The following is a 17,429-nucleotide window of genomic DNA, read 5'->3' on the forward strand; positions in this document are numbered from 1 at the left end:
TCCTAATATAACCTATACTTTCCCTTGTTCCAATTGGTTCTCAATCTATTTCCTGTTCCACTGTTTGTCCCCTAAAAATAACTACAAGTCGTTCTATATCTCCTTTTTAAAAACGATATTTTTTGTCACACTTTTCAAATTTGACCTCAATTTTGCTTTCACAATAATTTGCTTGTCTAACAACACCCTTCCCCTGATTTCCTTCCCTATGCCACCAAATTGCTTTGCCCTTTAGATATAGATTAAAATATTTGTTCGAAATAACTAAAAACAAACCAAACAAACCAAATTCCATTTTATTTTTTTAGGTTACTATCAATACTACTAGAACAAATATTTTGTGTAGAAAAAAAAACACCCAAAAACAACAACACCATGATATCCACTTATCCAGTCCAAATTGTATAACAAAACAACCAAACAAGAACCAAAAAAATAAAAAATCCCAACAATATCCTCTCGTGCATGTTGATAACCACACCAAGTCAAGCATGTAGAAAATAAAAAGAAACGGATATAAATATGTCACAATGTATCAGCAGCAGATCTTTCAAGGATGAAATGACACAAAATGATTTAAGCAAATAAGAAAAACAGAACAAAAACAATTAAGTGTGATGGAATATAGAATAATGGAAATAAAATTTAAAAACTCAAAATAAATAAATTGTTATACAAGGTTTCAAGTTATTAAAAGAAAAAATTTTGGTTTTTAAACATTTTTTTCTATACACCAATAGTTTGTATACAAAAATTTCTTTTTTAATATTTTTGGTTATGTTTCAAAATTTTCCTTATAACAAAAATGTAATTGGAAATGTTTTTTTCTATTGTAATTTCACATGAAACACTTTAGGCGAACAAGTGTCAGTGAAATTGCCTTCTTTATTTTTTCACTCTTTCCAATATTTTATATTAAACTAATAATATTTAATAGTTTTTTTTAATTTATTTTCATTAACTTAATAACCACACAAATTGTTTTTGTTTTTCTTGTGTTTGTGTGATTTTGTTTGTTGCTGTTTTTATTGTGTGTTTTGTTATACAAACTTATTTGTTGGCATGAATTCTCTTAAAAATTTTTAAATAATCATGGTATAATAGTGTAAAGTTTCTATCGCAATGCTTCTATTTATGTTTCTTCAACATATTCAAAACATATTTTTCTCCAGAAAACCTGAAATTTGTCCAGTATAACAGTTTCTTGTAATTGTTATCTTCATTTTTTTGTATTGTATGTCCTTCGTTTGTGTCATAAACGATTAATTTCGTTGAAAAAATCCGATTCGATGAAATGTTCTAAGTATAACAGTTTTCTATAACTGTTATACTCAGGAAAAAATGTGATTTCACACAATAAAACTCTATTTACGCATAAAAATCCAACTTTTATTCAAAAATCAGTAGTATAACAGTTTCACTTAACTGTTATACACACATTTTTACCTATTTTTTTATAACTAATATACACATAGTTTTACCTATTTTTTTATTGGAATTTAAAAAAAAGAATATAATGACCTCATTTAAAGCACTGTATAACAGTTTTTCTCTTTCATTCTCAATTTTTTTGGAATCTCTCCTAGAGTAATAAAATACAAATTTTAAAATAATCATGGAATAACAGTTCAAAGCGGCTATTGTTCGATCTATTTATTTTTTAAAAACTATTTTTCTCAATAAAATTTAAAAATTTTCAGTATAACAGTTTCTTGTAACTGTTATCTTCAAATGTTTATATTGTATGTCCTTCGTTAGTGTCATATACGATAAATTTTCCAATTTCTTTGAAAATTTCCAAGTATAACAGTTTTCTTTAACTGTTATACTGAAGAAAAAAAGTGTGATTTCAATCGATAAAACTCTATTTTTTCTTAAAAAATCAGTAGTATAACGGTTTCACTTAACTGTTATACAAACATTTTTACCTTTTGTTATAGGATATATAAAAACCTCATGTAAAGCACTGTATAACAGATTTTCTATACCATTCCAAATTTTTTTGGAATCTCTCCTAGAGTAATAAAATAAAATGTTGTAACCCAATATATGTAACAGTAAATTAGTCAAGGTATAACAGATAAATATTGATATGTTATGAAATAATTTATTATGTTATAAAAACTGAAATTTGCTTAGTATAACAGTTTTTTAAACTGTTATTTTCAAAACAATTACATTATACTCGGGAAAAAAGTGTGATTTCAAACGACAGAACTTTATTTACGCATAAAAATTATTGTTTTCTTCAAAAATCAGTTGTATAACAGTTTCGCGTAACTGTTATACACACATTTTAACCTAATTTTATGTAGGAATTTTTTAAAAAAATCAGAAAGAAATCAGAGAAAAAATGAAGTCATTTAAAGCACAGTATAACAGTTTTTTTTTAAATATTATTAGCAGCTTCCTTTGGAACTCCCCTAGGCTATTAAACAATTTTTGTAGCAAAAAATTATAAATTTTCAGACGTTAATCAGACCTTCACAACATATCATAAAGGGTCCATATGTGTTCGACAATTTTTCGTCCAAATTTCCACATAACACCCACTGATTACCTACAACTACACACACACACAAATGCTTCTAGCTGTATATAGATATATAAAAATATCAGCACCGCTGCCTTGCAACAAATCTAACATGAAAACAATTTTTATTTTCTCTTTCTCCTAAAAAAAAAAAAAAAACATAAATACATTTACACACCCTCAAACCTGTTATCAAATCCCCTACCTCTAAAACAATTGGAGAAAATTTAATCACTAACCAAAAAATATTTAACCAAAAACACAAAACCACACAAACAAATCCATTACCATCATCATCTCATCATTATGATCATCGTCGCCATTGTCATGATAATTCATGTCATCGTTATCATCTTCCAAACTGTTGTTGTAATTGTTAAAAACAAAATCACAAATGCTGCAAATCAACATTCCAAAAAATATACCACCCTCCTCGTTTCCCACCTTCCGTCACGGTTGAAATGGTTTGGCTGTTGTTTAGAAGAAACCGCAGAGGAAGTCTTGCAACCGCAATATGCTGAAACGTCATATTTCGAAGAAGATTACGAAGTGGAGCGGGCAAATCGCCAGGTGCGTTCGAATTTCTGTTGGCCGCCGCAGCAGGATGATCATCGTACGCCCACGGCGGCACCACTTTATATTGCACCACCCGAAACACAACATGTTGAGGTGAAGCCCATAGAAAATCCGCCTCCTCCTGAGACTGGAGAGAGAAGAGCATCGCAACAACAGTTGCAACAGCGGCAACAGCAGCAGCAACAACAACAGTTGCAACAACAGCAGCAACAACAACAGTTGCAATATCAACAGGCACAAGCTGATCAGCAACAACAACAAAGCCAAGCTCAATGGCAAAGCCGCTCAGCACCCCAACTTACCACTGGTGTGCAATCCACGGAATGTGAATCGGGCTCCGATTCCTATACCTCCACCAGTACCACCGCTACCACCACCACATCCGATGACTATCAGCGGATGTATGCTGCTCAGGCCCAAGCCTATCAAATGCAACAACTCTATGAACAATCCGGTTCAGAATTTGATTATCACATGGATTTGGAAGTTGCTTCTATGCAGCAGAGTCACGATCATCTGCAGCTAAGCTCTTCCGAATACATCTCCGGACGTCGGAGTGCCCAGGAATGTGTTGAAACCTTGGTTCCCTCGCTGAGCACCTATAAACTTGTGGACATGGTTAGGGAAGTAACACCCAGTCCAGTGCCCACGCAGCCAACAAGCACATCTCAGGGTCCAAGACGTGTCGTATTTCAGGATGAACCCGAAGTTAAAGTTGTGGATACTCCCACTCAACAAGGTAATGACGATGAAACCCAACACGAATCCCAAACACAAGAATCCGATGATCTTCCTGAAATTTCCAAAGATAACGAAGGTGGTGAAGAAGACACCGCCCCCGAAGAGGAGGAAGACAAAGGTTTAGTTGTAGAAGATCGTTCTCACATTTTAGAAAGCCAACGTCTATTTCAACCCACTCCAGAAATAAAATTTGAAATTGCCCCCGTCAAGCCTATACCTCCAACAAAAATTCCCAATCCCACTCCCAAAGAATGGATCAATCCAATGGTGGCTGTACTAACAACAGCTCCTGAAACTCCCTTCCATATGGTTGACTGTTTGTGCCCCAAGCCTTGTGATGATTGTACCTATCAGGTTGAACCCGAACCGGAACCTGAGGAGGAGATCACTAAGGTATTGGCTGAAGAGACAACAACTGAAACCAAACCTGAACCTTATGAAAGACCACTCTCTCCAGAGCCTGAACCCGAACCTGTATCTATAAATTCCATCTGGGATACTCCTACCTTGACCAAGGCCATGACCATTGCGCCACCTTTTGAATTGAAATTTGCTCCCCCAGCCTCTGAGGGTGTACCCCTGCCAGAAGAGACGGTCCCCTATATGCCCCCGCCCATCGAAATTAAACCCTATGTTCGGGAAGATTATCGTCCGAAATCACCATTCTTAAGTGCTCTCACCGTAGCTCCTGATCGTCCCTTTGAAGGTCACTTTGAGCGTGATGTACCCATACACATCTTGGATTTGCCCACACCTACTGGTGTGCTAACAATGTCAGATGCATTGCGCACGGCACCGGAACGTCCCTATACTCCCCTGGATCCGGAGAATGCCACCCATCGCCTGGAGGAGGAACAAAAGGAAAAGGAGAAAAAGAAGTTTGAGTTTCAGGTTCTGGACAGAGAAGAAGAATTGGGTATACGCAAACAGTCCATAGACAAGCCTGAGTATTTCACAACCACCGATAAACGCAAGTCGTCGACGTCAGCATTTGCGGCAATGCAAGCATTCCAACCATCCAAACAACCTCTGTCCTCTACCTCAACTCCGGCCACACCTCGTACATCGATTTCCTATACCAAAGCTGAGGGCGATGTTGAATATCAAAAGTTTTGTGATGCCCAAGATCGTTATCAGAAAAGACGTAGCTATTTCTCACAAAAGGAGCAAGAGCTCCTACAACAACAACAAACAAACACTATTACTACCTCACAACAACAACAACAGCAACAACAAAAACAACAAACTAATAACACACGTGAAGAATCCTCATTATATTCCTCTACCAAAGCTAGCTCTTCTTCCTCTAACACCTCTTCCGCAGTCCAACAACAACAACTACAGAAACAACAGCAATCCTCCTCATATGCCTCGAATCTAACACAAGCTACCACCTCCTCGTATACATCGGCTTATGAAAATGTTGGGACCACCTCCACAAAACTCGAAGCCCGGGAAATAATCGAAGAAACCGCCGAGGAACTCGAACACTCCGAGGTCATTTTCCCACCACCATCACCACTCAGTCACTTGAAACAGAAAACATCGTCGGGTCTCCACCGTCCCGAAAACATACCCAAATATCAGCGCAATTGGACAGTGCTGCCATCCCAGAGCCCAGTACGTACTCCCGAACCGCATGAGTTGCGGGAGAATGTACCGCTGGCATTTGTCGATACACCCAAAACACCCACCTCCACAAACGGCCAGTCCAACGAAAACACTGTACATAAGCCCGTGGCCCAATTGTCGACACGCTCAAGTACCGCACAACAGCAATCCTCCACCCATGCTAGCGCCTATAGTTCAAACGTCACGAGTACTCAAAGTCACGAACAAAGGCAACAGCAACAACAAACTGCTTCCGCTTCCACCTACTCCTCCAATGCTAGACAGCAAAATAAACCTACCGCGGTTCCCATTATAATTGAAGATCGCTCCGGCCCAGTAACTATGGCTTTCCAAGCGCTCGACGAACACGTGGTGAGGGATCATTCTCAGCCACCATCGCGGCCTTATACTCCCTCCAGACCAGCCCCCATTGTACCGGCTTATCAAACTCCCGAAAAACTGTGCTTTGATGAATGTCCAGCTACTCATGCCCGTGCCTATGATGCTCGTTCAGCCTCTCCATTTCCAGATCGCGCCCGTTCGCCAGCACCTGGACCACCACCAAACCCCTTGGCTGCCATCCGGGCTCCACGCCTCAAGGATAATGAGGTGTCCACATTGAGTCCTAGGGTTTTGCAAGCCGGTTCCATTACCACCGGCCAGAGCTATTTGGGCGCCCAGCAGGCTCAGAAGCAGGAGAGAATGCTGTCACATACCGAGACATCTTCGCAATCGGGTATGCAGAGTTATTCTCAACAGCCGGAAAAAAGGGATGAATATCAAATCGGCAATTTGAGCGTCCAAAGGAGGGAGCAATCGTCCCGCTTGGCCGAACAGCAGCAGAGTCAAATGCAATCGCAAACCACTACCCAGGTGGGCAATACCCAGATCGAACGTCGTCGTAAGGTGACCGAAGAATACGAACACACCTCGTCGGCCAAGACTGTGGAAATACGCACTGGTTCCCAGACTACTTCCCAGGTGGCTGCTTCCACAGAGCGTAGGCAATCCTACGGCAAGGGTTTTGTGGCCAATCAAGCTCGCCGTCTGTCCGGCCTAGAGCAGGAGATCACCAATTTGACACCGCAATCGCAGGCCATTAGTGCCCGGGCTGCCACTCTAACCGAAACTAAATTTCCCGAATTGCACAGCCCCGAACCGACGGAGGTCTCGAAATTCCCTACAAAACCAATTTTACCTCCTCACGATGAACCTCAACCACCGAGCTATGTTGTTTCTGGAGCCGCTAGTCGGTCATTGGCTAACACGTCGTCAAGCTACCAGCAGGATCAAAAGTTGTCATCTGTTTGTGGATCATCTGTGGTTTCCACGCAACAGCAGCAGCATAAGTTTCAACAGCAACAACAACAACAGAAATCATTAAGTACATATTCGTCAGTATCATCATCTTCACAACTCCAACAACAACAACAAGTAAACACCGTTAGCTCTAGTCTAACCAAAGCTTCTGCTACCACTTTAACTAATAATCAAGCTTATAAATCGATCACAGCTGGTACTAACCAAAATGCAACAACATCGACGACAACACCCCTCGGTGTCTGTCCCGTTACGGGTACATTCTGTCGCCCCGGTCATACGTGCTGCAAACAACAAACAATGCAATTAAATAATAACAGCAACAACAACAATAACAATGTTAGTAATGGCGCCGCCTATCGGCCGAATGCTTCTTTAGGTTCTGGCAACGCTTCTAATAATGCAGCCAGTAGCCAACAGCAGCAGCAACAACAACAGCGACAACAGCAATTGCAAAGTGCACCAAAGCAAGCGCCAGCACCAGCTCCGGCTTCAGCTTCCACAAATTTATCAACTCCATCTACTAATGTTGGTGGTTCTAATGATTCTGCAGGTGGTCTAGCTCCCAAGGGCGGTGCCTATGGTGCCACCTCGGCTCCCAAGCGTGGACGTGGTATTATGAATAAGCCTGTGGCTGCTGGTGTCCGTGTACCATTGTGTCATAGCTGCAGCACTCAAATCAGGTCAGGAAATGATGGAGAAAATGGGAAATAATATTTGTTTTCCCATTTTTTGTTTGTTGTGTTTTTTTTTTCTGGAAACAATGCTTGTTGTTGTTTTCAGTTTTTGGTGTGCATGATTTGTTGTTGTGTATTTTTGGTTATGATTTTTTGTTGTGAATCGCATGTTCGTTTTAAGGCTTTTTAAATTTTTTTTTTTTATTGCAAAATGGAAAATTTTTGAAATGATTATGAAATGTTGTGGCCCTCAGGATGTGGAAAATATATATCCTGAAATAATGGAGATTTCTGAAAACTCGAAGGTCAGAATTTAAGAAAAAAGCTCTGGATCAAATATTATGGAAATACCAATTTTTCAAAAGGTTTAATATTTGAAGGATGCTTAGGAACAAATTTCCGGATTATGGGCCATGGCGAATTCATTAAAGGATTATGAGATCCCCATTTTTTAATATCAGAGCGACTTCTAAAAATTTGTATATTTCTGAACGCATGTTTGTTGCCTTTGTTATTGTTCCTACTAATCTCTGTTTCGTTACTTTGTTTTTCTTGTGATTTTCCTCCCATACAGAGTCCATAACTAAACCCCACATGTTTAGTGATACCTTGCCTCGCAAATCCAATGCTAACCCTAAAATAAATGCTTTTTCTGCTAATGCTGTTCCCGCTGTCGGAAACTCTGCCTCCTTTAAACAGCAAACTGACATACCAGCTCCGCCTCCACCAATGTCATCCGCCCAGGAGGATCCCACAGCTATGTTGAATGCTTCGCTCAGTAAAATGAATATGGATAGTCACATGAATAATTTCATGGCCGAGGCGGGTAAAGTTATTTCCAATATGTTGGAGGCCCGCTTGGCCAATGGTGGACCCTCACCCCAAAGTGGCAGTTCATTGAGTCTGCGCAGCAATAGCAGTTCAAACCTATCGCGCAGTCCCATGGTTGTGCGTAAACGTTTAGATTTGGATGATTTTAAAGACATTAACCCCATTGAACCGGCAGCCCTGAAACCCGTCATTGCTGTACAACAAAATGTCGAGCTAAAACACAATCAACCACATCAAGAACCCCAAGGCTTCGCCAAAGGTGTCTATACGCAAGAATTAAATGCCAATCATCCAATGGGTAAAGTTTTGGATATATGTGATAATAAATTTAAGCCCACCTCTCCCTTGGCCATACGTGCAAATCCGGAAACTACTAATACAAACGCACAATCGGGTGGTACCCTGCCACCCTCTGAAACTGTGATATATCGCAATAATGAACGTTCAAATCGTCGTGCCAGTCATGCCATGGATCGTCGTTCGTACATCGAGTCAAATGGTCAAACGGAAAAGCCGAACAACAAGGATGGTCCGGTCTTTAGCATAAATGTCAAGGCATTGGGTAAGGAAGGTAGCGATCCGAATAAACCAATGTCACCGGAAAACGAACAGGTTGTAAGTCAGTTGCTGAAGGAGGGTAAGAGACCGATTTGTTGTCAGTGCAATAATGAAATAACTTCGTAAGTGTCTGAGTTTTTTTCCGTTCCTTGTTATTTGTTTGCATCTTTTTTAATTTTTTGTTTTTGGAATTGCAAAAATATAACCTTTTTTTATCAATTTCCACAGAGGTCCCTTCATCACTGCTTTGGGCAAGATCTGGTGTCCCGAACACTTCCACTGTGTCAATGCCAATTGCCGTCGCCCATTGCAAGACATTGGCTTTGTTGAGGAAAAGGGTGATCTGTACTGTGAATACTGTTTCGAAAAGTACTTGGCTCCCAGCTGCAGCAAATGTGGTGGTAAAATCAAGGTTAGTATAACGACACTCCCCATCCTCCTCCCCTTTTTATTGTATTAATGTCATTTACCAATTGTTAATCATTCTCTTTTCCCTTGCAGGGCGATTGCCTGAATGCCATTGGCAAACATTTCCATCCTGAGTGCTTCTCTTGTGGCCATTGTGGCAAATTGTTTGGCAATACTCCATTCTTCCTTGAGGATGGTATGCCCTACTGTGAAGCCGATTGGAATGAGCTCTTCACCACCAAGTGTTTCGCTTGCGGTTTCCCCGTTGAAGCCGGTGATAGATGGGTTGAGGCCTTGAACCATAATTACCATAGTCAATGTTTCAATTGCACTGTAAGTATTTACAAAAATGTATGTATGTATGAATGAATGTATTTGTGATGTGAGATGGGATGGGGTTGTCGGTAATGTTTAGAGATTAAATAGGCTCACTTGAAAGTCAAAATTCGGTAGATGGTTTAATGGTCGAGGAGTAATGGAGTTGGCTTCAATGACTGATTATGTAAAGTATCGTTTTGTATGAAAAGGATTAAATGCGGGGGAAGACATAATGTTTGAGTGGTGATTTTTTGTTTTTGGGAATGAAGAGATTTTAAAGCAATGCTGCAATAGAAGGATGAATAGGGTGTGTAAAATTAAGCAATGGTTTGGGGAATTAATTTGTTAAGAATTTATTGTACATAAAATATTTGTCTAAATAAAGGAGTTGAATTTTAGAATACCAACAAAGATATCTTACAAATAAGTGCCGGCGAGGAAGGTATTGAAATAGGAAGGTTGGAAATATAATTCCTCTAACAAATTAGTGTATGTAAAATCGTGGACTTTTTATACGTTATTCAATTTTATTGTCAGGGTATTCTACCTTTGTGCTGCTACTGCGAAATATTGGTGCCAAGCCCACCTTTAAGTATACCAATTGTCATATCTCCACTATTCGAACTAGACATGTGTGTCCGTCCGTCTGTCCATTATAATTTTTAAACTCAATACATGCCACAGTTATGGAAAAATCGCTGTTTTTTTGCATGTAGGACGGGATCTGGGCAAAGAAAGTTGGTTAATATTTAGGAAATGAAATTGACCAAAAACTCTTTGGCTGTTTTTCTGGTCGCTCTAGCGGCTGCAATTATGACCCAAACACCACGACATTTTACACCAGGAAGGGAATCTGGCCAAAGAATAAGCATGACTGGTTTGATGAAGATTGATCAATATTTAGCTGGTCGAATGGACCCAAACTTTTGTGTGAAAAATGACAAAATCTCCAAGAGGAGTTGTTGACTTTTAAAATTATACCAAAATTTAAATTTTACATTTTTATGGTCACGGACGACGCCTGTAAATTTCGATGATGTTAAGATGATATATAGGGGGTGCAATGAACCGAAAACTTTATTTTTTTGTCAGATTTACATTTTTGCTCTAGGTGCCATTATTATATTACATATTTTACACGGTGAAGGGGATCTGACCGAGTACTTCTAACGGCTGTTTAGATGATTATCGGTCAATATTCCGAGGGTCAAATCAACCAAACCTAAAGTAACCAAATTTTTATTTTAAGACGTAAATTCCAAATCGGGATAACAAATTTGGAAAACATGTCAGGGTCAGAAAGTGGAGCTTTTAACCTATAATCAGTCAAAAGGTTGCAAATATCACGAAATATTGCCCAGGCTCAGAATATAAAACCGCAGAATGTTAGATAAACGTGGTAGTTGTGTGGAGTATCATATGCTCGACCCCGTCCGACTTCAGTGTTTCTCTCACTTGTTTTAAATATTAAGTCACAATCTTAAATATTGGATTTAAGAAGCATAATTTTAAACCCTTAGCAGAGCCATATACTCGTAATTTATACCCTTAGCAAAAAAAAAAATGACTCATCGAAATACTGGCTTTAGACCATTTGGAACAAATACGTTTCAAATAAATTGGAGTCGATATACAAATGTCCGCTTGTCTGTCTGGACGGCTGGTGCGTACGATAACTCTCGAAGGGAGAAAACGATTTCATTCAAACTTTGCACATCGAAATATTTAATCTAAACTTCGAAGATGAGGAATATCTGCCCACTTTTTCAGGAACCTCCCACACAAAAAGCAAAAATTAATTTTATAATGTGAACGGACTACCAGATCTGAACCAAACTTTTCACAACCTATTATTTCTACCAAGCCTAGATCAAGTTCAAAGATGGGACCCATTGGTCCACTCCTTCTGGTACCTCCCACACATAGGGTCAACGTTATTGAGTATTTATAAACCCAATATCATGTGAATGAAAACCAAACTTTGTATAACCTATTACATTTACCAAACCTAGACATATTTCGATGGTCCCATCATCATTGGTCCACTTCTCCTGGTACTTTCCCCACAAAAGATCAACATTTTTAAATATTTATGAATCCAATATTAAGTAAATGGAATGCCCGATTTGAGCCAAACCTTATTAATCCTACTATCTTTAACAATGATAGATTAATTTCGAATATAGGACCCATGGGCCACTCCATCTGGTACCTCCCCCGCAAATGGTCAAAATTTCCAATATCAGGCGAATGGAATGTCCAATTTGACCAAACTTTATAAAAACTTTCTTTGCAAGCATTAATCAAGTCTGAAGATTGTATCCATTGATCCACTTCTTCAGGTACTTCCCCCCAGACTGAAAAAATTTGCAATATTTATAAATCCAATACCATGTGAATGGTATGTTTGAACCAAACATTGCCCGATTTGAACCAAGTCTTAATCTTGTCCAAAGGAGGGACCCGTCCGCCCTCTCCTTATGGTACCCACACCAGAAAGGGTCAACATTTTATAAACTTAAATGAATCAACATTAAATCTGAAACCTCTTTGACAAAAACATATACCTTGTATATATCATATAATAATGCCTGTATGTAATTCCGAAGAGCTCCGCAAACCATAGGCTGAGGGTATATATCTTTCTTCAACACGGGCTGACACTTTTTATACCCTTCACCACACTGTGGTACAGGGTATTATGTATTTGTGCATATGTTTGTTACAGGCAAAAATAATCGATAGGGTTATTAGTTTTTGAGTCGATTTATCGTCCCCGTCTCTCCATGTTAAATTGTAAAAAAAAAAAATGCATTTATGATCCGAATTGGATGAAAACAGCTCATTTGTTTAAAGGTTCAGATTTAGAATAGCTCCCATATATATCTTCGTCCGATTTAAGGTAAATTGTGTACCAAAGTCAATATATATCTTTCGATGTGCACGAAATTTGGCATAGCGTACTAAATTAAGTCTAGAATGATGACTGCCAAGTTTCGTGAAAATCGGTTCAGATTTAGATATAGCTCCCATATATATTTTCGTCCGATTTTAGGTAATCGGTGCACCAAAGTCTCTGAAAATCATTCGATTTGCACGAAATTTGTCATAGCGTATTGAATTAAGGCTAGAATGACGTGTGCTAAGTTTCGACAAAAATATATACCATATATATATATCGATTTTATGTAATTTGTAATGCCTGTGTGTGACACAACGTATTGAAGTAATATAAATTAGTCTCTGGCAAGTTTCCCTGAAATCGGTACAGATATAGATATATAACAAAAACGCGTCTGTTATGATATATATGTAGTATATATCAAAGTGGTTCTGCAACACGGACTGTCACTGGTTTTACTTGTGTTAAATATTAATTAAACCACTACGAGTGTCATAACCTTGGTTTTCCACCTCCTTGAAAAAATATGAGATACTAGCATAGATTGTTTAATAAGCCTTAGCAGAACCATAAATGTGGATATTGAAAACAGACACATTTTACACCCCTTTGAACACCTTAAGAAAAAACTAAAATCTAATAATTTCTTTCCCATTTTTTCTCTCTCTCTTTTAAGTACTGCAAACAAAACTTGGAAGGTCAAAGCTTCTACAACAAGGGTGGCCGTCCCTTCTGCAAGAATCATGCCCGTTAAGGTCCATTTAGCCCAAAGAGGGGCATCATTTTGCAAACGCAACATCCAAAATGCAAAGAGACATATTTTCAACTAATAGAAAATAAAAAATAAAACTAAAACAAAATGAAAGATAATAATTCTCTTAATACTAAACCACGCACCTTATCATCAGGGATCATTTATGCATAACAAACATTGAAAAACAAACAAAAAAGTAATAATTATTTAATACAAAAAAAAATACAATTTTTTTCTTCTCTTCTATTTAGTTAATCATAATGAAATTAATTAACATTAATATGTAACAAAAGAGTAAAAAACAAAAAAACATTATTTAAAAACAACAAGCTTAGCTTATTTTATATAAAAAACAATGGAAAATTTTTTCCTCCCAAAAAACCCCCCACCTCCTGTGTTTGGGAAAATGTACTTATGTTTTTGTTCCACAATTTTTATGATTCTCAAAATAAATTTTTATTAATAATATCTTTTTTTTGTAACGAAAAATCTAAAAATAAATGAAAAATAAATTAACTTCCATCCTCTCGCCATATAAAAGAAAACGATAAACGATCCTTTAGCTGTATTTTGTCATTATTGTATTATGATGTCACATAATTTCAAAATAAATTAAAAAAATAAAATATCTAGGAATTCTCGCCCATCAGCAAGAATTTCCTTTTGAAAACAAATATGACTTTGTTTGTGCATCTCAAATTTGTTAAAATTTTCAAAGAAGTTTACCGTTATGGTTGATACAATTCTTTATTTTTATTTGTTTGTAATTCTTCATAATTTAAAAAGAAGGCAACCTAAATGGTTTTTGGTTTGTCAATCAATTAAATTTGTTGTTGTTTTCTTTTTATTATAATTTAATTTTTGGCTATCCCCTTTCTCCTACATATATTTGTCTGCTTTAAAGTATATATTTATTATATGTTATATAATTATTATTATTATCATTATTATTATTAAATGTATAAAACAATTGCAATTATATTTAATGACAACAAATTCATATTATGTAATATTAAAAAAACTCAACGATATCTCTTTTTTTTTGCTGATAAAAATTAATAAAAATAAACAATTTGAATAAAAACCAAAAAATATTGTTGGTGTTGTTTAATTTTTTTATTGGATGAAATTTTAAGGTAAGGATTGCACTTTGGTTGTTGTAAGAGACGCAATATCGCATAACCTCAAATTATGAAGACGAAGAAATAAGCCATACCTTTACTTTCATATACATTCATTCCCATAAATTTGTAAATGCAATATCCAGTGATCGAAGTGTCCAATATAATCCAAACTGCGCATATCATAATATTTGTACCGAATCCAGACCCAGAAGGTATCTCTCCTTCAGGCATCTCTCCAACTAAGGTTATTGAACCAAATCCGATCCAGAAAATTTGGAGTCTATTTGAAAATGTCAGTGCGTCTGGCTGGTGCACACGATAATTCTGAAAGGAGTAACCGATTTCATGCAAACTTTGCACATCGTAATATTTCCTCCCAACTTTTATCAAGTTCGAAGCTGGGGAACATTGGTTCATTTCTTCTGGTACCTTCGACACAAAATGGTCAAAATATTGCAGAAATTTACAATTTTAATATCATGCAAACGACCTATAGGATTTGAGTCTAACTTTCCACAACCTAATATTTTTACAAAGCCTATACGATTATACCTTTCATATGACACTAACTTCATTTTAATACATGCAATACGAAAAAAGTTATGGCTAAAAGAAAGAAATATTTATAAACCCGTCACCAGCGCCATCTATTTTTTAAGGCCAGCCTTTCAAGCATATAACAGATAGTCGCATATCAATAAAAATTGTGTCGTATGAACGATTAATGGGTCGATTACGGATGGCAACCATAGTTTAGTTGCGTTGCCAAATTTGCATTATGGATGACAATTGTTGTCAACTTCAGTTGCTTCAAATAGAATTTTTTGGCAACCATTTATTTCTGGTTGCTGTTTATAATAACTGAACTTTGTAGGCTTCCAATAATGGTTAATATTACTACAAAAGGTCCTTATTACTCGGATGGAAGCTCACCCAAATGTAGCACGCGGCGTTCGGACTATTGGTCGAACCAAAGCCACTATCGAAAACCACCGGCGAAAACCACCGACATTGTCGGTTGAGCCATGCCAAGGTTGAAGTCGTTGCTATTGGACTTTTGAAAACTTCCCTCCACAAAAAACATCAGAGCTGCACACATTTTTAAGAGAGAAGGAATTGCTGTTGACCCCCTGACTTTTCGGAAATCAGGGTTTAAGGCTTCATCTATGTAAACAACGGCATCTTTTGGTAGTCGAAAATACGCCTTCAAGCTAATATGAGCAGTTGATTGAACATTTCTCTAAACGTCAGCATCTACTCACAGAACTGATGGTAGTTCTAATAGATTTATCTCTTAAATGCCTTCTAATAAATGACACACCTTGAACATAATTTTCATCATCAAAAAATAGCTCCACTGAGCTTACATCACACATAATTAGTTTTTCTGAAATATTTTATTCATTTTTTTGTTTGTTTACAATATTTCTAGTTGTAGAAATGTCAAAACAGTATTGTTGACAACAACTGAAAAAAATTGATATTCATAATGTTAAGTTTTATTGGAATTGCGTTGCCAGTTGAACTCGCAACTGGAGCTTGGTTGCTTTCCATAATCGACCCATAAATTATCCAGTTTACTGTGACCAAAAAATTCTTATAACATAAATATTACTTAGGAAAATTATAGAAAACTTTAAAACTACCTATCACATTAAAATTAACAAGTGAAAAAGCGGTAAGTTCGGCCGGGCCGAACTTTGGATACCCTCCACCATAGATATATTGACAGGTACTATAAATGAAAATATAGGGAACATACCAAAAAGTGCACCTATACCGACATTTCTAAAAACGGATTATGTAAACCATAATACAAATTTTAGAAAATTTTAAAGGATAATTATACCCTCAGCCTTATGGCTAATTAGTGTGTATACACTTTCACACGGTGAAAATGTGCCTCATCGAAATATTGGTTCTAGACCCCATGTTTCTTTGGACCAAATCCGTTTCAGAAAATTTAGATTTCATCCGAACTTTGCCCATCTTATTATTTCTTCCAAACTTAGTTCAAATTCGAAGATGGGGAATATCGGTCCACTCCTTCTGGAACCTCCAATCAGGGGCTAGGTCTAAATGCGGCTATAGTTCACTACCGAACCTAACGTTCTAATTTTTTATCTCTCTATCCTCCGCAGTTGAAATGATTACAAAAGGGTCTTAGAACCAAACCCAAAACGCGCAACAAATCAGATAAATATTTTAATAAAAAAAGGGGGTATATGGGGACTACCCTACACGTGGACCGATATATCCCATCTTCGAACTTGACCTGCCTGCAGACAAAAGACAACCCTATGCAAAATTTCAGCACCCCATCTCAATTCCTTCAGAAGATAGCGTGATTACAACAGACGGACGGACGGACGACGGACATGGCTAGATCGTCTTAGAATTTTACCCTGAAGAATATATATACTTTATAGGGTCGGAAATGAGTATTTCGATGTGTTACAAACGGAATGACAAAATTAATATACCCTCCATACTATGGTGGAGGGTATAAAAAGGGGGTATATGGGGACTACCCCAAAAAGGGGGCGAATATTAATAATTTTTGGTAGGGAGATTTGTTACCATATACCACTACAAAATACCAAATTGCAGCAAATTCGGTTGAAAACGGCGCTCAAGAACCCCAAAATACCGAAAATTGGGGGTACCCTTATATGGGGGCTATCCGAAAAAATGGACCTATATTCATAATATTTTGTGGAGAGATTTGGAAACTATTAAGAACTCAATGTACCAAATTTCAGCGTATTCGGTAGAAAAACGCGCTCAAGAACCCCAAAATACCAAAAATTGGGGGGTATCCGTATATGGGGGATATCCGAAAAAATTGACCTATATTTATAATTTTTTGTGGAGAGATTTTGTACCTATTAAGAACCCAATGTATTAAATTTCAGCGTATTCGGTTGAAAAACGCGCTCAAGAACCCCAAAATACCGAAAATTGGGGGTACCCTTATATGGGGGCTATCCGAAAAAATTGACCTATATTCATAATATTTTGTGGAGAGATTTGGAAACTATTAAGAACTCAATGTACCAAATTTCAGCGTATTCGG

At 37.4% G+C, this 17,429-nt stretch overlaps 1 protein-coding gene across 1 annotated transcript in view; it reads left to right on the forward strand.

The window, feature by feature from the left end:
* The window catches only part of LOC133325827 (PDZ and LIM domain protein Zasp-like), a 79,569-nt gene extending 66,309 nt beyond the window's left edge, over nucleotides 1-13,260 (forward strand). The window contains exons 12-16 of the mRNA XM_061534546.1: nucleotides 3,015-3,848; nucleotides 3,939-7,464; nucleotides 9,076-9,259; nucleotides 9,349-9,588; nucleotides 13,152-13,260. Coding sequence (XP_061390530.1) covers nucleotides 3,015-3,848; nucleotides 3,939-7,464; nucleotides 9,076-9,259; nucleotides 9,349-9,588; nucleotides 13,152-13,229 — 4,862 coding nt within the window. The 3' untranslated portion in view covers nucleotides 13,230-13,260. The remainder of the gene's footprint in view (nucleotides 1-3,014; nucleotides 3,849-3,938; nucleotides 7,465-9,075; nucleotides 9,260-9,348; nucleotides 9,589-13,151) is intronic.
* Nucleotides 13,261-17,429: the final 4,169 nt, after the last annotated feature.

This window comes from Musca vetustissima, unplaced genomic scaffold (genome assembly GCF_032173495.1).
Source record: "Musca vetustissima isolate MV318-11 ecotype Yass unplaced genomic scaffold, APGP_CSIRO_Mvet_v1 utg5215, whole genome shotgun sequence".
Lineage (NCBI taxonomy): Eukaryota > Metazoa > Arthropoda > Insecta > Diptera > Muscidae > Musca > Musca vetustissima.